The following is a 24,162-nucleotide window of genomic DNA, read 5'->3' as shown; positions in this document are numbered from 1 at the left end:
GGCCAGTTGGGTTTTTACCACAGTGTGGTTTTCTCAACCAGCATTGCATCCTGGGTCATTTATCAGCTTCATAACAATAACAAATGCCCCCATCCAGAAATTCTAAATAATTGTGTTTAATTTTACGACTTCCTTTGGAGCACGTCCCCAGTTCTGGTAGAATTGGACGACAGCAAGAAAGCAGGCATTATTAATCAGTTAAAGGTCCAGTGCGTAGCATTAAAATAAACATCATTTGGTTTGCGGAGTCTTGGAATAATCCTTTAACACTGCCGTATTTCTATTTATAAAGTTCTGAATTAGGGATCTCAACTACTGCTATGTTATGAACCATCCAGACCTATCAGGTTACGTGGAATATGTGTATATTCTCACCCAAGAGACAGAGTTAATTGTGCTGTCAGGTTTTAATTCCTTTGCTCCACAGATCTGGAAACAAAGATTCTGTGCATTGTGTGACATATTCTGCACCACAGCAGATTCAGGCTGTAGTTTGAAATAATAAAACAGACACAAACTGGTTACTTACATTTAATAAATATGGGAATGAGGATGGAATATCCAAAGCTAAATACACGGACATCTCAACATAGTCAATATCAAAAATATGAGGGGGGAGAAAAAGGCGGATCATAACCTCACAGAAATCAATTTCAATAAACATTTGACCGATTGTCTGCATTAACAGCGAAACATTTTTTTACGTTTTCTACAACATTTCCCTAGTGTTTTTGATGTAAACTTTGAATTTTAGTCAGAATCCAGGACCTTTGATCGCTGAATGAAGCTTCCCTGTTTCTTCTTTTCTTCCATAAATACATGTAGACAATTTCATTGTTACTTGTTTTGATTGGATCAGACTAGAGGCCATTTTGTTTCCCCAAAACTCATTGTTAAGGCTAAATTGGCTAAAGAATAATCCATCATCACCCAACACTCCATGTAAACACGGACCAGTAGAGTGTGCGTAGTCCAGCTCTTACATCGTCACTGTCTAATCTATGCAGTTAATGCAGAAACAGAAACAAAATGGGAACACAAATGACAAACGACCTGCAGGGTAAACGTAAGAATGCTGGGTTGAAAACAGAAAAATGAATAATGTTCATTTGCCTCTGAACTGGATTTTTATTACTTGTCATGTGTGAATCACAAACTAAATGATATTCTCACTGTGGTTGTCAGGATGAAGTGCTTTACTTGTAACGGGACCAGGATATACTCTGATGATTTGGAAAGTCACAGGCAAAACATTTAGGATACACAGACAGTTTTTTTTACAATTCGGAACACATGACGTTGTCTCTCATAAGTTAACAAGCATTTCAATAAGTTATTACAGTAACAGTGAGATAAGAGCATCACATACATATTGACTTTAAAAAAAAAAATCTTAAAAATAATATTGATAACTGCGTACCATTAAAAAATAAAATAAAACACAATAAGTCATTTAGTTTGACAAAGTGCTTTACCATGTGGCTTGTCTCAGTCTTTAAGGGTTTTTCTTGTTTCGGGATCGTTTAGATGACGTCTGTCAAAGACGAGCAGGTGCACAGTTTGTCAGTTTTGGTGAAGCAGGAAGTTCTTGATGGGTTCTGGAAGAGGTAACGAGGGTATGTGGTTCAGACGACCTTTGCCCAGCGTCCTGCGGATCCTGATCCGACACAAGTTTGTCAGTCTCCGAGGACACTCTGACGAGAGAAAAAGCAAAACAAAAAAGAAGCGACTTACCAACAGAGGAAGAGTGTATTATCACGTAATATATTAAGTGTCAAGCTTTTTTTTTTTCTTTCTTTCTTGGATGTGACGCTGCTGATGTCAGCTCCTCAGCTTTTATCAGGTCGGAACTGAGAACTGTGAGCAGTACTTTAATATTGCACTCTTTAATCAGTGCCGTGTCTGATTTAGAGCTGCAACTACAGATACAAATATATCACAAACCTCAAAATAATGTTGTGAAACATATTGTTAGTGTCTGCTGCTTCAAGGCTTACTAGTCAGGACTTTTTGGATGACATACTAAAGTATGACTTTTTTGTCTATTTTTTGGGAAAACATACTAAAGTATGACATTTCTGTCAAATTTTGGACGACATACTAAAGTATGACTTCTTTGTCATATTTTGGACGGCATACTATAGTATGACTTTTTTGTCAAATTTTGGACGACATACTAAAGTATGACTTTTATGTCTAATTTTGGACGACATCTAAAGTATGACTTTTTTGTCAAATTTTGGAAGACATACTAAAGTATGACTTTTTTGTCAAATTTTAGAAGATATACTATATACTATGAATTTTTTGTCAAATTTTGGACGACATACTAAAGCATGACTTTTTTGTCATATTTTGGAAGACATAGTAAAGTATGACTTTTTTGTCAAATGTTGGACGACATACTATTCTGACTTTTTTGTCAAATTTTGGAAGACATGCTAAAGTATGACTTTTTTGTCAAACTTTGGACAACATACTAAAGTATGTCTTTTTGTCCAATTGTGGACGACATACTATACTATGAATTTTTTGTCAAATTTTGGACGAAATACTAAAGCATGACTTTTTTGTCAAACTTTGGACGACATACTAAAGCATGACTTTTTTGTCAAACTTTGGACGACATACTAAAGCATGACTTTTTTGTCAAACTTTGGACGACATACTAAAGTTTGACTTTTTTGTCAAACTTTGGACGAAATACTAAAGTATGACTTTTTTGTCAAACTTTAGACGACATACTAAAGTATAACATTTTCATCAAATTTTGGAAGACATACTAAAGTATGACTTTTTTTTCCAATTTTGGAAAACATACTATACTATGACTTTTTTGTCAAATTTTGAACGACATACTAAAGTATGACTTTATTGTGAAATTTTGGACATCGTACTAAAGCATGACTTTTTTGTCAAACTTTGGACGACATACTAAAGTATGACTTTTTTGTCAAATTTTGGACGACATACTGTACTATGACTTTTTTGTCAAATTTTGGACGACATACTGTACTATGACTTTCTTGTCAAATTTTGGACGACATACTTAAGTATGACTTTTTTGTCAAACTTTGGACGACATACTTAAGTATGACTTTTTTGTCAAACTTTGGATGACATACTATTCTATGACTTTTTTGTCAAACTTTGGACGACATACTAAAGCATGACTTTTTTGTCAAACTTTGGACGACATACTAAAGTATGTCTTTTTTGTCAAACTTTGGACGACATACTAAAGTATGACTTTTTGTCAAATTTTGGACGACATACTATACTATGAATTTTTTGTCAAATTTTGGACGACATACTAAAGCATGACTTTTTTGTCAAATTTTGGACGACATACTATACTATGAATTTTTTGTCCAATTTTGGACGACATACTAAAGCATGACTTTTTTGTCAAACTTTGGACGACATACTAAAGTATGACTTTTTTGTCAAACTTTGGACGACATACTAAAGCATGACTTTTTTGTCAAACTTTGGACGACATACTAAAGTATGTCTTTTTTTGTCAAACTTTGGACGAAATACTAAGGTATGACTTTTTTGTCAAATTTTAGACGATATACATATACTATGAATTTTTTGTCAAATTTTGGACGACATACTAAAGCATGACTTTTTTGTCAAATTTTGGACGATATACTATATACTATGACTTTTTTGTCAAATTTTGGACGACATACTAAAGTATAACATTTTCGTCAAATTTTGGACGACATACTAAAGTATAACATTTTCGTCAAATTTTGGAAGACATACGAAAGTATGACTTTTTTGTCCAATTTTGGAAGACATACTATACTATGACTTTTTTGTCCAATTTTGGACGACATACTAAAGTATGACTTTTTTGTCAAACTTTGGACGACGTACTAAAGTATGACTTTTTTGTCAAACTTTGGACGACGTACTAAAGCATGACTTTTTTGTCAAACTTTGGACATCGTACTAAAGCATGACTTTTTTGTCAAACTTTGGACGACATACTAAAGTATGACTTTTTTGTCAAATTTTGGACGACATACTGTACTATGAATTTTTTGTCAAATTTTGGACGACATACTATACTATGAATTTTTTGTCAAATTTTGGACGACATACTAAAGCATGACTTTTTTGTCAAACTTTGGACGACATACTAAAGTATGACTTTTTTGTCAAACTTTGGACGACATACTAAAGCATGACTTTTTTGTCAAATTTTGGACGACATACTAAAGCATGACGTTTTTGTCAAATTTTGGACGACATACTAAAGCATGACTTTTTTGTCAAACTTTGGACATCGTACTAAAGTATGACTTTTTTGTCAAACTTTGGACGACATACTAAAGTATGACTTTTTTGTCAAATTTTGGACAACATACTAAAGTATGACTTTTTTGTCAAATTTTGGACGACATACTAAAGTATGTCTTTTTTGTCAAACTTTGGACGACATACTGTACTATGACTTTTTTGTCAAATTTTGGACGACATACTGTACTATGACTTTTTTGTCAAACTTTGGACGACATACTAAAGTATGACTTTTTTGTAAAATTTTGGACGACATACTAAAGTATGACTTTATTGTAAAATTTTGGACGACATACTATAGTATGACTTTTTGTCAAATTTTGGACGACGTACTAAAGCATGACTTTTTTGTCAAACTTTGGACGACATACTAAAGTATGACTTTTTTGTCAAATTTTGGACGACATACTAAAGTATGACTTTTTTGTCATATTTTGGACGACATACTAAAGTATGTCTTTTTTTGTCAAATTTTGGACGACATACTGTACTATGACTTTTTTGTCAAATTTCGGACAACATACTAAAGTATGACTTTTTTGTTCAAATTTTGGACGACATACTAAAGTATGACTTTTTTGTCAAATTTTGGACGACATACTATACTATGAATTTTTTGTCAAATTTTGGACGACATACTAAAGCATGACTTTTTTGTCAAACTTTGGACGACATACTAAAGTATGACTTTTTTGTCAAACTTTGGACGACATACTAAAGTATGACTTTTTTGTCAAACTTTGGACGACATACTGAAGCATGACTTTTTTGTCAAACTTTGGACGACATACTAAAGTATGACTTTTTTGTCATATTTTGGACGACATACTAAAGTATGTCTTTTTTTGTCAAATTTTGGACGACATACTGTACTATGACTTTTTTGTCAAATTTCGGACGACGTACTAAAGCATGACTTTTTTGTCAAACTTTGGACGACATACTAAAGCATGACTTTTTTTTCAAATTTTGGACAACATACTAAAGTATGTCTTTTTTGTCAAACTTTGGACGACATACTGTACTATGACTTTTTTGTCAAATTTTGGACGACATACTAAAGTATGTCTTTTTTGTCAAACTTTGGACGACATACTGTACTATGACTTTTTTGTCAAATTTTGGACGACATACTGTACTATGACTTTTTTGTCAAACTTTGGACGACATACTGTACTATGACTTTTTTGTCAAATTTTGGACGACATACTAAAGTATGTCTTTTTTGTCAAACTTTGGACGACATACTGTACTATGACTTTTTTGTCAAATTTTGGACGACATACTGTACTATGACTTTTTTGTCAAACTTTGGACGACATACTAAAGTATGACTTTTTTGTAAAATTTTGGACGACATACTAAAGTATGACTTTATTGTAAAATTTTGGACGACATACTATAGTATGACTTTTTGTCAAATTTTGGACGACGTACTAAAGCATGACTTTTTTGTCAAACTTTGGACGACATACTAAAGTATGACTTTTTTGTCAAATTTTGGACGACATACTAAAGTATGACTTTTTTGTCATATTTTGGACGACATACTAAAGTATGTCTTTTTTTGTCAAATTTTGGACGACATACTGTACTATGACTTTTTTGTCAAATTTCGGACAACATACTAAAGTATGACTTTTTTGGTCAAATTTTGGACGACATACTAAAGTATGACTTTTTTGTCAAATTTTGGACGACATACTATACTATGAATTTTTTGTCAAATTTTGGACGACATACTAAAGCATGACTTTTTTGTCAAACTTTGGACGACATACTAAAGTATGACTTTTTTGTCAAACTTTGGACGACATACTAAAGAATGACTTTTTTGTCAAACTTTGGACAACATACTGAAGCATGACTTTTTTGTCAAACTTTGGACGACATACTAAAGTATGACTTTTTTGTCATATTTTGGACGACATACTAAAGTATGTCTTTTTTTGTCAAATTTTGGACGACATACTGTACTATGACTTTTTTGTCAAATTTCGGACGACGTACTAAAGCATGACTTTTTTGTCAAACTTTGGACGACATACTAAAGCATGACTTTTTTTTCAAATTTTGGACGACATACTGTACTATGAATTCTTTGTCAAATTTTGGACGACATACTAAAGCATGACTTTTTTGTCAAACTTTGGACGACATACTAAAGTATGACTTTTTGTCAAATTTTGGACGACATACTATACTATGAATTTTTTGTCAAATTTTGGACGACATACTAAAGCATGACTTTTTTGTCAAATTTTGGACGACAAACTAAAGTATAACATTTTCGTCAAATTTTGGACGACATATTAAAGCATGACTTTTTTGTCAAACTTTGGACGACATACTAAAGTATGACTTTTTTGTCAAACTTTGGACGAAATACTAAAGTATGACTTTTTTGTCAAACTTTGGACGACATACTAAAGTATGACTTTTTTGTAAAATTTTGGACGACATACTAAAGTATGACTTTATTGTAAAATTTTGGACGACATACTATAGTATGACTTTTTGTCAAATTTTGGACGACGTACTAAAGCATGACTTTTTTGTCAAACTTTGGACGACATACTAAAGTATGACTTTTTTGTCAAATTTTGGACGACATACTAAAGTATGACTTTTTTGTCATATTTTGGACGACATACTAAAGTATGTCTTTTTTTGTCAAATTTTGGACGACATACTGTACTATGACTTTTTTGTCAAATTTCGGACAACATACTAAAGTATGACTTTTTTGGTCAAATTTTGGACGACATACTAAAGTATGACTTTTTTGTCAAATTTTGGACGACATACTATACTATGAATTTTTTGTCAAATTTTGGACGACATACTAAAGCATGACTTTTTTGTCAAACTTTGGACGACATACTAAAGAATGACTTTTTTGTCAAACTTTGGACGACATACTGAAGCATGACTTTTTTGTCAAACTTTGGACGACATACTAAAGTATGACTTTTTTGTCATATTTTGGACGACATACTAAAGTATGTCTTTTTTTGTCAAATTTTGGACGACATACTGTACTATGACTTTTTTGTCAAATTTCGGACGACGTACTAAAGCATGACTTTTTTGTCAAACTTTGGACGACATACTAAAGCATGACTTTTTTTTCAAATTTTGGACGACATACTGTACTATGAATTCTTTGTCAAATTTTGGACGACATACTAAAGCATGACTTTTTTGTCAAACTTTGGACGACATACTAAAGTATGACTTTTTGTCAAATTTTGGACGACATACTATACTATGAATTTTTTGTCAAATTTTGGACGACATACTAAAGCATGACTTTTTTGTCAAATTTTGGACGACAAACTAAAGTATAACATTTTCGTCAAATTTTGGACGACATATTAAAGTATAACATTTTCGTCAAATTTTGGAAGACATACTAAAGTATGACTTTTTTGTCCAATTTTGGAAAACATACTAAAGTATGACTTTATTGTGAAATTTTGGACATCGTACTAAAGCATGACTTTTTTGTCAAACTTTGGACGACATACTAAAGTATGACTTTTTTGTCAAATTTTGGACGACATACTGTACTATGACTTTTTTGTCAAATTTTGGACGACATACTGTACTATGACTTTTTTGTCAAATTTTGGACGACATACTGTACTATGACTTTTTTGTCAAACTTTGGACGACATACTTAAGTATGACTTTTTTGTCAAACTTTGGATGACATACTATTCTATGACTTTTTTGTCAAACTTTGGACGACATACTTAAATATGTCTTTTTTGTCAAACTTTGGACGACATACTAAAGTATGACTTTTTGTCAAATTTTGGACGACATACTATACTATGAATTTTTTGTCAAATTTTGGACGACATACTAAAGCATGACTTTTTTGTCAAATTTTTGGACGACAAACTAAAGTATAACATTTTCGTCAAATTTTGGAAGACATACTAAAGTATGACTTTTTTGTCCAATTTTGGACGACATACTAAAGTATGACTTTTTTGTCAAACTTTGGACGACATACTAAAGTATGACTTTTTTGGCAAACTTTGGACGACATACTAAAGCATGACTTTTTTGTCAAACTTTGGACGACATACTAAAGTATGACTTTTTTGTCAAATTTTGGACGACATACTAAAGTATGACTTTTTTGTCATATTTTGGACGACATACTAAAGTATGTATTTTTTTGTCAAATTTTGGACGACATACTAAAGTATGACTTTTCTGTCAAATTTTGGACGACATACTATACTATGACTTTTTTGTCAAACTTTGGACGACATACTAAAGTATGACTTTTTTGTCAAACTTTGGACGACATACTAAAGTATGACTTTTTTGTCATATTTTGGACGACATACTAAAGTATGTCTTTTTTTGTCAAATTTTGGATGACATACTGTACTATGACTTTTTTGTCAAATTCGGACGACATACTAAACAATAAATTTTTTGTCAAATTTTGGACGACATACTAAACTATGAATTTTTTGTCAAATTTTGGACGACATACTAAAGTATGACTTTTTTGTCATATTTTGGACGACATACTGTACTATGAATTCTTTGTCAAATTTTGGACGACATACTAAAGCATGACTTTTTTGTCAAACTTTGGACGACATACTAAAGTATGTCTTTTTTTGTCAAACTTTGGACGACATACTAAAGTATGACTTTTTGTCAAATTTTGGACGACATACTATACTATGAATTTTTTGTCAAATTTTGGACGACATACTAAAGCATGACTTTTTTGTCAAATTTTGGACGACAAACTAAAGTATAACATTTTCGTCAAATTTTGGAAGACATACTAAAGTATGACTTTTTTGTCCAATTTTGGACGACATACTAAAGTATGACTTTTTTGTCAAACTTTGGACGACATACTAAAGTATGACTTTTTTGTCAAACTTTGGACGACATACTAAAGCATGACTTTTTTGTCAAACTTTGGACGACATACTAAAGTATGACTTTTTTGTCAAACTTTGGACGACATACTAAAGTATGACTTTTTTGTCATATTTTGGACGACATACTAAAGTATGTATTTTTTTGTCAAATTTTGGACGACATACTAAAGTATGACTTTTTTGTCAAATTTTGGACGACATACTATACTATGACTTTTTTGTCAAACTTTGGACGACATACTAAAGTATGCCTTTTTTGTCAAACTTTGGACAACATACTGAAGCATGACTTTTTTGTCAAACTTTGGACGACATACTAAAGTATGACTTTTTTGTCATATTTTGGACGACATACTAAAGTATGTCTTTTTTTGTCAAATTTTGGACGACATACTGTACTATGACTTTTTTGTCAAATTTCGGACGACGTACTAAAGCATGACTTTTTTGTCAAACTTTGGACGACATACTAAAGCATGACTTTTTTTTCAAATTTTGGACGACATACTGTACTATGAATTCTTTGTCAAATTTTGGACGACATACTAAAGCATGACTTTTTTGTCAAACTTTGGACGACATACTAAAGCATGACTTTTTTGTCAAACTTTGGACGACATACTAAAGTATGTCTTTTTTTGTCAAACTTTGGACGACATACTAAAGTATGACTTTTTGTCAAATTTTGGACGACATACTATACTATGAATTTTTTGTCAAATTTTGGACGACATACTAAAGCATGACTTTTTTGTCAAATTTTGGACGACAAACTAAAGTATAACATTTTCGTCAAATTTTGGAAGACATACTAAAGTATGACTTTTTTGTCCAATTTGGACGACATACTAAAGTATGACTTTTTTGTCAAACTTTGGACGACATACTAAAGTATGACTTTTTTGTCAAACTTTGGACGACATACTAAAGCATGACTTTTTTGTCAAACTTTGGACGACATACTAAAGTATGACTTTTTTGTCAAACTTTGGACGACATACTAAAGTATGACTTTTTTGTCATATTTTGGACGACATACTAAAGTATGACTTTTTTGTCAAACTTTGGACGACATACTAAAGTATGACTTTTTTGTCATATTTTGGACGACATACTAAGAAATGTATTTTTTTGTCAAATTTTGGACGACATACTCTACTATGACTTTTTTGTCAAATTCGGACGACATACTCTACTATGACTTTTTTGTCAAATTCGGACGACATACTAAACTATGAATTTTTTTGTCAAATTTTGGACGACATACTGTACTATGACTTTTTTGTCAAATTTCGGACGACGTACTAAAGCATGACTTTTTTGTCAAACTTTGGACGACATACTAAAGCATGACTTTTTTTTCAAATTTTGGACGACAAACTGTACTATGAATTCTTTGTCAAATTTTGGACGACATACTAAAGCATGACTTTTTTGTCAAACTTTGGACGACATACTAAAGTATGACTTTTTTGTCAAACTTTGGACGACATACTAAAGCATGACTTTTTTGTCAAACTTTGGACGACATACTAAAGTATGTCTTTTTTTGTCAAACTTTGGACGACATACTAAAGTATGACTTTTTGTCAAATTTTGGACGACATACTATACTATGAATTTTTTGTCAAATTTTGGACGACATACTAAAGCATGACTTTTTTGTCAAATTTTGGACGACAAACTAAAGTATAACATTTTCGTCAAATTTTGGAAGACATACTAAAGTATGACTTTTTTGTCCAATTTGGACGACATACTAAAGTATGACTTTTTTGTCAAACTTTGGACGACATACTAAAGTATGACTTTTTTGTCAAACTTTGGACGACATACTAAAGCATGACTTTTTTGTCAAACTTTGGACGACATACTAAAGTATGACTTTTTTGTCATATTTTGGACGACATACTAAAGTATGTATTTTTTTGTCAAATTTTGGACGACATACTAAAGTATGACTTTTTTGTCAAATTTTGGACGACATACTATACTATGACTTTTTTGTCAAACTTTGGACGACATACTAAAGTATGCCTTTTTTGTCAAACTTTGGACAACATACTGAAGCATGACTTTTTTGTCAAACTTTGGACGACATACTAAAGTATGACTTTTTTGTCATATTTTGGACGACATACTAAAGTATGTCTTTTTTTGTCAAATTTTGGACGACATACTGTACTATGACTTTTTTGTCAAATTTCGGACGACGTACTAAAGCATGACTTTTTTGTCAAACTTTGGACGACATACTAAAGCATGACTTTTTTTTCAAATTTTGGACGACATACTGTACTATGAATTCTTTGTCAAATTTTGGACGACATACTAAAGCATGACTTTTTTGTCAAATTTTGGACGACAAACTAAAGTATAACATTTTCGTCAAATTTTGGAAGACATACTTTTTTGTCAAACTTTGGACGACATACTAAAGTATGACTTTTTTGTCATATTTTGGACGACATACTAAGAAATGTATTTTTTTGTCAAATTTTGGACGACATACTCTACTATGACTTTTTTGTCAAATTCGGACGACATACTCTACTATGACTTTTTTGTCAAATTCGGACGACATACTAAACTATGAATTTTTTGTCAAATTTTGGACGACATACTATACTATGATTTTTTTGTCAAATTTTGGACGACATACTAAAGCATGACTTTTTTGTCAAACTTTGGACGACATACTAAAATATGACTTTTTTGTCAAACTTTGGACGACATACTAAAGTATGACTTTTTTGTCAAACTTTGGGCGACATACTAAAGTATGTCTTTTTTTGTCAAACTTTGGACGACATACTAAAGTATGACTTTTTGTCAAACTTTGGACGACATACTAAAGTATGACTTTTTGTCAAATTTTGGACGACATACTATACTATGAATTTTTTGTCAAATTTTGGACGACATACTCAAGTATAACATTTTCGTCAAATTTTGGAAGACATACTAAAGTATGACTTTTTTATCCAATTTTGGAAGACATACTAAACTATGAATTTTTTGTCAAATTTTGGACGACATACTATACTATGAATTTTTTGTCAAATTTTGGACGACATACTAAAGCATGACTTTTTTGTCAAACTTTGGACGACATACTAAAGTATGACTTTTTTGTCAAACTTTGGACGACATACTAAAGTATGACTTTTTTGTCAAACTTTGGGCGACATACTAAAGTATGTCTTTTTTTGTCAAACTTTGGACGACATACTAAAGTATGACTTTTTGTCAAATTTTGGACGACATACTATACTATGAATTTTTTGTCAAATTTTGGACGACATACTAAAGCATGACTTTTTTGTCAAATTTTGGACGACATACTAAAGTATGACTTTTTCGTCAAATTTTGGAAGACATACTAAAGTATGACTTTTTTATCCAATTTTGGAAGACATACTGTACTATGACTTTTTTGTCAAATTTTGGACGACATACTAAAGTATGACATTTTTGTCAAACTTTGGACGACATACTAAAGTATGACTTTTTTGTCAAACTTTGGACGACATACTAAAGCATGACTTTTTTGTCAAACTTTGGACGACATACTAAAGTATGACTTTTTTGTCAAACTTTGGACGACATACTAAAGCATGACTTTTTTGTCAACCTTTGGACGACATACTAAAGTATGACTTTTTTGTCAAATTTTGGACGACATACTAAAGTATGACTTTTTTGTCATATTTTGGACGACATACTAAAGTATGTCTTTTTTTGTCAAATTTTGGACGACATACTGTACTATGACTTTTTTGTCAAATTTCGGACAACATACTAAAGTATGACTTTTTTGGTCAAATTTTGGACGACATACTAAAGTATGACTTTTTTGTCAAATTTTGGACGACATACTATACTATGAATTTTTTGTCAAATTTTGGACGACATACTAAAGCATGACTTTTTTGTCAAACTTTGGACGACATACTAAAGTATGACTTTTTTGTCAAACTTTGGACGACATACTAAAGAATGACTTTTTTGTCAAACTTTGGACGACATACTGAAGCATGACTTTTTTGTCAAACTTTGGACGACATACTAAAGTATGACTTTTTTGTCATATTTTGGACGACATACTAAAGTATGTCTTTTTTTGTCAAATTTTGGACGACATACTGTACTATGACTTTTTTGTCAAATTTCGGACGACGTACTAAAGCATGACTTTTTTGTCAAACTTTGGACGACATACTAAAGCATGACTTTTTTTTCAAATTTTGGACGACATACTGTACTATGAATTCTTTGTCAAATTTTGGACGACATACTAAAGCATGACTTTTTTGTCAAACTTTGGACGACATACTAAAGTATGACTTTTTGTCAAATTTTGGACGACATACTATACTATGAATTTTTTGTCAAATTTTGGACGACATACTAAAGCATGACTTTTTTGTCAAATTTTGGACGACAAACTAAAGTATAACATTTTCGTCAAATTTTGGACGACATATTAAAGTATAACATTTTCGTCAAATTTTGGAAGACATACTAAAGTATGACTTTTTTGTCCAATTTTGGAAAACATACTAAAGTATGACTTTATTGTGAAATTTTGGACATCGTACTAAAGCATGACTTTTTTGTCAAACTTTGGACGACATACTAAAGTATGACTTTTTTGTCAAATTTTGGACGACATACTGTACTATGACTTTTTTGTCAAATTTTGGACGACATACTGTACTATGACTTTTTTGTCAAATTTTGGACGACATACTGTACTATGACTTTTTTGTCAAACTTTGGACGACATACTTAAGTATGACTTTTTTGTCAAACTTTGGATGACATACTATTCTATGACTTTTTTGTCAAACTTTGGACGACATACTTAAATATGTCTTTTTTGTCAAACTTTGGACGACATACTAAAGTATGACTTTTTGTCAAATTTTGGACGACATACTATACTATGAATTTTTTGTCAAATTTTGGACGACATACTAAAGCATGACTTTTTTGTCAAATTTTGGACGACAAACTAAAGTATAACATTTTCGTCAAATTTTGGAAGACATACTAAAGTATGACTTTTTTGTCCAATTTTGGACGACATACTAAAGTATGACTTTTTTGTCAAACTTTGGACGACATACTAAAGTATGACTTTTTTGGCAAACTTTGGACGACATACTAAAGCATGACTTTTTTGTCAAACTTTGGACGACATACTAAAGTATGACTTTTTTGTCAAATTTTGGACGACATACTAAAGTATGACTTTTTTGTCATATTTTGGACGACATACTAAAGTATGTATTTTTTTGTCAAATTTTGGACGACATACTAAAGTATGACTTTTTTGTCAAATTTTGGACGACATACTATACTATGACTTTTTTGTCAAACTTTGGACGACATACTAAAGTATGACTTTTTTGTCAAACTTTGGACGACATACTAAAGTATGACTTTTTTGTCATATTTTGGACGACATACTAAAGTATGTCTTTTTTTGTCAAATTTTGGATGACATACTGTACTATGACTTTTTTGTCAAATTCGGACGACATACTAAACAATAAATTTTTTGTCAAATTTTGGACGACATACTAAACTATGAATTTTTTGTCAAATTTTGGACGACATACTAAAGTATGACTTTTTTGTCATATTTTGGACGACATACTGTACTATGAATTCTTTGTCAAATTTTGGACGACATACTAAAGCATGACTTTTTTGTCAAACTTTGGACGACATACTAAAGTATGTCTTTTTTTGTCAAACTTTGGACGACATACTAAAGTATGACTTTTTGTCAAATTTTGGACGACATACTATACTATGAATTTTTTGTCAAATTTTGGACGACATACTAAAGCATGACTTTTTTGTCAAATTTTGGACGACAAACTAAAGTATAACATTTTCGTCAAATTTTGGAAGACATACTAAAGTATGACTTTTTTGTCCAATTTTGGACGACATACTAAAGTATGACTTTTTTGTCAAACTTTGGACGACATACTAAAGTATGACTTTTTTGTCAAACTTTGGACGACATACTAAAGCATGACTTTTTTGTCAAACTTTGGACGACATACTAAAGTATGACTTTTTTGTCAAACTTTGGACGACATACTAAAGTATGACTTTTTTGTCATATTTTGGACGACATACTAAAGTATGTATTTTTTTGTCAAATTTTGGACGACATACTAAAGTATGACTTTTTTGTCAAATTTTGGACGACATACTATACTATGACTTTTTTGTCAAACTTTGGACGACATACTAAAGTATGCCTTTTTTGTCAAACTTTGGACAACATACTGAAGCATGACTTTTTTGTCAAACTTTGGACGACATACTAAAGTATGACTTTTTTGTCATATTTTGGACGACATACTAAAGTATGTCTTTTTTTGTCAAATTTTGGACGACATACTGTACTATGACTTTTTTGTCAAATTTCGGACGACGTACTAAAGCATGACTTTTTTGTCAAACTTTGGACGACATACTAAAGCATGACTTTTTTTTCAAATTTTGGACGACATACTGTACTATGAATTCTTTGTCAAATTTTGGACGACATACTAAAGCATGACTTTTTTGTCAAACTTTGGACGACATACTAAAGCATGACTTTTTTGTCAAACTTTGGACGACATACTAAAGTATGTCTTTTTTTGTCAAACTTTGGACGACATACTAAAGTATGACTTTTTGTCAAATTTTGGACGACATACTATACTATGAATTTTTTGTCAAATTTTGGACGACATACTAAAGCATGACTTTTTTGTCAAATTTTGGACGACAAACTAAAGTATAACATTTTCGTCAAATTTTGGAAGACATACTAAAGTATGACTTTTTTGTCCAATTTGGACGACATACTAAAGTATGACTTTTTTGTCAAACTTTGGACGACATACTAAAGTATGACTTTTTTGTCAAACTTTGGACGACATACTAAAGCATGACTTTTTTGTCAAACTTTGGACGACATACTAAAGTATGACTTTTTTGTCAAACTTTGGACGACATACTAAAGTATGACTTTTTTGTCATATTTTGGACGACATACTAAAGTATGACTTTTTTGTCAAACTTTGGACGACATACTAAAGTATGACTTTTTTGTCATATTTTGGACGACATACTAAGAAATGTATTTTTTTGTCAAATTTTGGACGACATACTCTACTATGACTTTTTTGTCAAATTCGGACGACATACTCTACTATGACTTTTTTGTCAAATTCGGACGACATACTAAACTATGAATTTTTTTGTCAAATTTTGGACGACATACTGTACTATGACTTTTTTGTCAAATTTCGGACGACGTACTAAAGCATGACTTTTTTGTCAAACTTTGGACGACATACTAAAGCATGACTTTTTTTTCAAATTTTGGACGACATACTGTACTATGAATTCTTTGTCAAATTTTGGACGACATACTAAAGCATGACTTTTTTGTCAAACTTTGGACGACATACTAAAGTATGACTTTTTTGTCAAACTTTGGACGACATACTAAAGCATGACTTTTTTGTCAAACTTTGGACGACATACTAAAGTATGTCTTTTTTTGTCAAACTTTGGACGACATACTAAAGTATGACTTTTTGTCAAATTTTGGACGACATACTATACTATGAATTTTTTGTCAAATTTTGGACGACATACTAAAGCATGACTTTTTTGTCAAATTTTGGACGACAAACTAAAGTATAACATTTTCGTCAAATTTTGGAAGACATACTAAAGTATGACTTTTTTGTCCAATTTGGACGACATACTAAAGTATGACTTTTTTGTCAAACTTTGGACGACATACTAAAGTATGACTTTTTTGTCAAACTTTGGACGACATACTAAAGCATGACTTTTTTGTCAAACTTTGGACGACATACTAAAGTATGACTTTTTTGTCATATTTTGGACGACATACTAAAGTATGTATTTTTTTGTCAAATTTTGGACGACATACTAAAGTATGACTTTTTTGTCAAATTTTGGACGACATACTATACTATGACTTTTTTGTCAAACTTTGGACGACATACTAAAGTATGCCTTTTTTGTCAAACTTTGGACAACATACTGAAGCATGACTTTTTTGTCAAACTTTGGACGACATACTAAAGTATGACTTTTTTGTCATATTTTGGACGACATACTAAAGTATGTCTTTTTTTGTCAAATTTTGGACGACATACTGTACTATGACTTTTTTGTCAAATTTCGGACGACGTACTAAAGCATGACTTTTTTGTCAAACTTTGGACGACATACTAAAGCATGACTTTTTTTTCAAATTTTGGACGACATACTGTACTATGAATTCTTTGTCAAATTTTGGACGACATACTAAAGCATGACTTTTTTGTCAAATTTTGGACGACAAACTAAAGTATAACATTTTCGTCAAATTTTGGAAGACATACTTTTTTGTCAAACTTTGGACGACATACTAAAGTATGACTTTTTTGTCATATTTTGGACGACATACTAAGAAATGTATTTTTTTGTCAAATTTTGGACGACATACTCTACTATGACTTTTTTGTCAAATTCGGACGACATACTCTACTATGACTTTTTTGTCAAATTCGGACGACATACTAAACTATGAATTTTTTGTCAAATTTTGGACGACATACTAAAGCATGACTTTTTTGTCAAACTTTGGACGACATACTAAAATATGACTTTTTTGTCAAACTTTGGACGACATACTAAAGTATGACTTTTTTGTCAAACTTTGGGCGACATACTAAAGTATGTCTTTTTTTGTCAAACTTTGGACGACATACTAAAGTATGACTTTTTGTCAAACTTTGGACGACATACTAAAGTATGACTTTTTGTCAAATTTTGGACGACATACTATACTATGAATTTTTTGTCAAATTTTGGACGACATACTCAAGTATAACATTTTCGTCAAATTTTGGAAGACATACTAAAGTATGACTTTTTTATCCAATTTTGGAAGACATACTAAACTATGAATTTTTTGTCAAATTTTGGACGACATACTATACTATGAATTTTTTGTCAAATTTTGGACGACATACTAAAGCATGACTTTTTTGTCAAACTTTGGACGACATACTAAAGTATGACTTTTTTGTCAAACTTTGGGCGACATACTAAAGTATGACTTTTTTGTCAAACTTTGGGCGACATACTAAAGTATGTCTTTTTTTGTCAAACTTTGGACGACATACTAAAGTATGACTTTTTGTCAAATTTTGGACGACATACTATACTATGAATTTTTTGTCAAATTTTGGACGACATACTAAAGCATGACTTTTTTGTCAAATTTTGGACGACATACTAAAGTATGACTTTTTCGTCAAATTTTGGAAGACATACTAAAGTATGACTTTTTTATCCAATTTTGGAAGACATACTGTACTATGACTTTTTTGTCAAATTTTGGACGACATACTTAAGTATGACATTTTTGTCAAACTTTGGACGACATACTAAAGTATGACTTTTTTGTCAAACTTTGGACGACATACTAAAGCATGACTTTTTTGTCAAACTTTGGACGACATACTAAAGTATGACTTTTTTGTCAAACTTTGGACGACATACTAAAGCATGACTTTTTTGTCAACCTTTGGACGACATACTAAAGTATGACTTTTTTGTCATATTTTGGACGACATACTAAAGTATGACTTTTTTGTCATATTTTGGACGACATACTAAAGTATGTCTTTTTTTGTCAAATTTTGGACGAAATACTAAAGTATGACTTTTTTGTCAAATTTTAGACAATATACTATATACTATGAAGTTTTTGTCAAATTTTGGACGAATATTATAGTATGACTTTTTTGTCAAATCTTGGACGACATACTATACTATGACTTTTTTGTCAAATTTTGGACGACATACTAAAGTATGACTTTTTTTGTCAAATTTTGGAGGAAATACTATACTATAACTTTTTTGTCAAATTTTGGACGACATACTAAAGTATAACTTTTTTGTCAAATTTTGGACGACATACTTGGGTATGACTTTTTTGTCATATTTTGGACGACATACTAAAGTATAACATTTTTGTCAAATTTTGGACGACATGGGGCAATGTACGGAACACCCAGCGTCTTTGGTCACAGATACTGTATCCGCGTAGTTCCAGATTCCTTTCCCTGATTTCTACTCACTCCTGGCCTCCAGGAAAACCTCAAGGGCCTCAGGATCCACCTTCCTACGGTTAGTTGCCTCGAGATTTGACTCATCCCAGGGCACAAGAGCCGGGTTGGCCCCATGGTCCAGCAGCAGGTGGACGAAGGCCACCTCACACCCATGACGCAGCACAGCATCCAGCAGGCAGGATGCCAGACCACGGGTCAGAGCCTCGTGGCAGACAGGCCCGGTGTAGTTGAAGTCAGGCTGTGCGCCGGCCTGGAGGAGCAGCTGGAAACAGTGGAGGTGGTGGTAGGCAGCGCAGATGTAGAGAGGACACACCACCAACGTGTTGAGGGTGCGGGCACTTAAGAGGAGCCGGGGACCAAGCTGGTGGTCCATATCTACATCTGCATGAAACCTGGACAGATAGAGGAAACCACAGTTATAGTCAGTTATCCAATCCTAGCTTACCCAAAGATAAACAGATAGGTTAACTACACACTCACCACACCTCTTCAAATGCTTGTTAACACACATTTTTTTTATATATCCATAGAAGAAAGAACAATAAAATTGCAGAAATTATTTGGTATTTCAGAAACTACTGATCTATAGGTATTTTCATGCACAACCATATCTGGTCTGAAAACGAGAAAATATCAAGTGAACGGCACAGTGACAAATTTATTGGTCATATTCCAAAGTTATTCATTCATAGTCCAGTTCTGTACATTAAATAAACCATAACACAGACACCACCAGTGACACGAGAAGTAAAACATGAATGCACATTTAAAATGACAACTATTACAATTTGACAGTCCAGTGCTGGTGCAGCCTCACCTGATGAGCTCCTGCAGAATGTCCAGCCTTCCCACCCGCGCAGCGTGGTACAGAGGGGTGCTGCGGTGGTGTCGACTCCCGTTGGGATCCGCTCCGGCTTCGAGGAGGATGCGGACACATTCCAGGTGACCGTTGACCACGGCCACATACAGAGCTGTTTGGCCCTTGACGTCAACCAGGTCCACGTCGGCTCCCTGGGCGATCAAAAAGGCCACGCAGGCCGCGTGTCCCGCTGTGGAGGCAATCCGCAGAGGGGTGCAGGGCAGGCAGCCGCAACACCACACTGACTTCTCATTGATCCGCCTGTCCATCAAGGGAGAGAGTGGACTCAGAATTAGATGCAGCACTTGATCAAACTTGATCAGGCAGAGTTTTTGGACATTTCATGATTGGTATAAACTGACTACTTTTAGTAAGTTACACATATTTGTTCTCAGAAACCTGATGAAAGCTGCTTTTTACAGTTTGAAAGCTGCTGTATGTAAGAAATGTATGTAGACAGCCAGTTTATTCACAATTTAAAATTGTATTTACAGCCTCCAAATACTGTTTATGTTTTGGAGAAGGGGTACAAGTGTAGTTCCTTGTAGATCCGTTGTATTGTTCATGCAGGATTGGTTCCTAAAACTACCTGGCAACCTTGAGTCTCTGAAGAAGAGGGGAAAATGCCCTCCAATATTTATTATTTGGCCTGCAGTACCCATTTTAAACTCTAGTTGCATATCTTACACCTTTAAAGATTATTTGATAAAGTTAAGTTTTTGGATTTCCAGTTTCATGTATTTAATATTTAAACCGTTTAAATTGAGTGAAACAAAGATAGTAAATGTTACTTTTTTAAGTTAAGTTAAGTACATTTTGTGTATCATTTGTTATTATAAAAAAAAATGGGGGGAAAAAAATGCACTGAATTTCAGCCATCAGCTCCCTTATTTAATAAACGTGGTCAACCTCTGGATCTGACATACTGGATCTGTATCATGTTGTTTATTTACTAAAATTACCTTAAAAGGGAATAAAGTGCCTGCAGGCAAACCTTTATTTTACTGGAAAAACAACACGGTGCACCACGTAAAAGAGATATGAACTCTAGTTTAACCAAGTAATAATGGGTTGGTTGGGTGTGGAGATTAGAAGTATGTTTGAGTGCTGCACTTAACCGCTGTGGGTATGAGGTCATTCTGTGTGTGTCACACTGGGCTGTTCAGGGCTCTTTGTCTGCCTCACAGGTTCCAGTGTCTCTGTGAGGACATTCTGGACGCCAGGATGTTTTCTCTGCTGCGGCCACTGACTTAAACAGCGATGAACCTGCTGTGTCGTGCAAAGCAATGAAAACAAAAGCAGTGGACACATGGCCTTTGAGTTGCGCATGTTATTAAGACTGCTTTGTGGTGGCGATGTAAAAGGAGGTACAGTATACGAAATGTGACATCACTCAACAAGCCAATGACTGAAACCCACAGAGCTCAGAAACCACAGACCACTCAGCGCCACACAAGAGCGCTGTGGACGGGAAGCTGCCACTCTTGCAGCAACACTCATACATGGAGGGACAAATCACACAAGATACAGTTCTCTTTGTTATTTGCCTTACTGTCTGAAGCTGTCTTCTTGCAGCAGGTTCCTCAACGTGTCCAAATCTCCGACATAGGCAGCGTTGTGGAGCCGCATGTCGTCCTGCTCCAGGGGTTTGTCACAGAACTGCTCCTGAAGCCATTCCTTCAGGTTACGCCCTGATGAGGACAGAGATTTAGGTAAAGAAATCAGAGCGTCTGTGCTTTTCTTTCTTTCTTCTTTTTTTTTTTTCTCCAAATCATCTCATACAGAGGCCTACATCACATCTTCTAAGAAGCTGACGTACACTACATTATTGATGGGTTCATATTGATTTTTCAGCCACCTCTGCAGCATTGTTTCCAAGTTGAAGATTGCATAAACAAAAATCGCACGAGGCCTGGATGTTGGTGGAGGACGCTCCATTTGACTACTACTATATTTGCATTTCATTTTCATTTAGATACATGTGTATATCTGTGTGTTGGCAAACATTAATTCTTCCAGAGCTCCTGAACTCATCTCACGGAGCGCAGGAAGTCACAGTACAATACAATAATCTGAATATTAGGCCTTAAAAAGTCTTAAAAAGTCTTAAATACAGTTTTTGCCAGGTCAAAAAATGATAAGTACTGTGTAGTTATATGTCCACCCTTTAAAAGAAAACGTCGTCACACAGTTCTGCTGTTCAATTATAGGAAAAGCACAGATGGGGACTGTAACTGGGCAGGCAAAGCACTGCAACTGCCTGGGGGCCCCCGAGCTGAGAATGGGCCCCCAGAAAACAGATGCTTAGAGATGGTGCCATCCATGTATGATTTTATCACAACACTCTCACAAGTTGACGTCCATTGTCGGGATGTTCATGAGTGGGAAACATTGTTAAAAAGTGATGTCTAACTTTATACTAATATACAGACCTAGTGATTTATTTGGAAGTGCCACTGGGGAAACCTGATTTTTTCCACTCATTCCAGGAACATAACGGAAAAATCCGGAGTTACAGACATGCTAGGTTTATTTTCGGACAATAACAAATGTCATGTGATGTCCCGGATGCGGAGATTTGTCATCAGCAATTGACATTTTGTCACAATCCCCTTAAACTGGTCCAACACCACAGTCTGAAACCCCTCCCCCAAATGAGGCCCCGGATGCTTGGGCCCCCAGAATCCTTGGAAACGCCCCTGGATTTTTACCAGGTTTTACTTCTGGAACCTGAAATGTGAACTGGATATTCAGATCTTTATTACACAGCAGTTGCCACATGTGACTGTTCTGTCATGACGTCACACACGCACACACACACACACACTGCCCTAATCCTGACCTTAACTTAACCCTGATCTCAGCCTAACTTTAAAACATGTCTTCACCTTAATGGGGACTTCATAACCTTAATGGGGACTTCATAATGTGACTGTGTAAACAGATGTAGGTCCCCACAACATAAGGAATACCAGGTGTACACACACAGACTGATGACTCAGCCTCGGTGGCGGTCGCTTACCTGCAGCGGTGGCACTGGGCAGATCGGAGACAGTGATGAGCGGAGGGAAGTTGACTCTGGGCGGGTCGTCGGCATCGGCCTGAGCCTCTGGAGCCTCTGGAGCACCGTCAGCCATAATATGTTCCTCCTGAACAACAATGTGTCAACAACACCACACAGTCAACCTGTGAGCTGGAGCTCCGGCGGGCGGGAGAGCGATGAGCGGCAGCCGACCCCGCGGCTTCAGCACGACCAGCTGATCCAGATCAGACGAGATGCATCAAAACAAACAAGACAAACAAACGTGACTGTGTTGTCGATGATGATGATGATGGTGGTGTTGTTCGCTCCGGGCGCTGCTGCTGCTCACTTCCTGCCTGCGCTCAGCTGGACGGATTTAAAGGGGACATGCAGCATTTTCTGTGCAAAACAACTGTGACTAAAGTGATAGAAGGTTGTATTAAAGTAAAACTCTGGGAACCTGTAGACAACGTTCTACCAAGGTTCCCAGAATTTTACTTTCATACAACCTTCACACAACCTTCAAAGAACGTCCTCTAAAGGTTCCCAGTATTTTACTTTGTCACAACCTTCATACAACCTTCAAAGAAAATTTGACTTTGTCACAACCTTCATACAACCTTTAAAGAAAATTTTACTTTGTCACAACCTTCATACAACCTTCAAAGAAAAGTTTACTTTGTCACAACCTTCATACAACCTTCAAAGAAAAGTTTACTTTGTCACAACCTTCATTCAACCTTCAAAGAAAATTTTACTGTCACAACCTTCATACAACCTTCATACAACCTTCAAAGAAAATGTTACTTTGTCACAACCTTCATACAACCTTCAAAGAAAATTTTACTTTGTCACAACCTTCAT

The 24,162-nt window shown here is 33.9% G+C and overlaps 1 protein-coding gene across 1 annotated transcript; it reads right to left on the bottom strand.

The window, feature by feature from the left end:
• Window positions 1-518: 518 nt before the first annotated feature.
• On the bottom strand, window positions 519-23,655 carry asb1 (ankyrin repeat and SOCS box containing 1). Its single transcript, XM_058623385.1, has 5 exons — window positions 23,299-23,655; window positions 21,829-21,967; window positions 20,235-20,537; window positions 19,427-19,809; window positions 519-1,694 (listed from the first exon to the last, which is right to left on the bottom strand). The coding sequence occupies exons 1-5, from the start codon at window positions 23,411-23,413 to the stop codon at window positions 1,564-1,566; spliced, it is 1,071 nt and encodes a 356-aa protein (XP_058479368.1). The 5' UTR covers window positions 23,414-23,655; the 3' UTR covers window positions 519-1,563.
• Window positions 23,656-24,162: the final 507 nt, after the last annotated feature.

The sequence above is a fragment of the Solea solea genome, chromosome 2 (assembly GCF_958295425.1).
Source record: "Solea solea chromosome 2, fSolSol10.1, whole genome shotgun sequence".
In the NCBI taxonomy this organism is placed as follows: Eukaryota; Metazoa; Chordata; class Actinopteri; order Pleuronectiformes; family Soleidae; genus Solea; species Solea solea.
The sequence above is the reverse complement of the archived record's forward strand: the minus strand, read 5'-3'. Positions and strand labels throughout refer to the sequence as shown.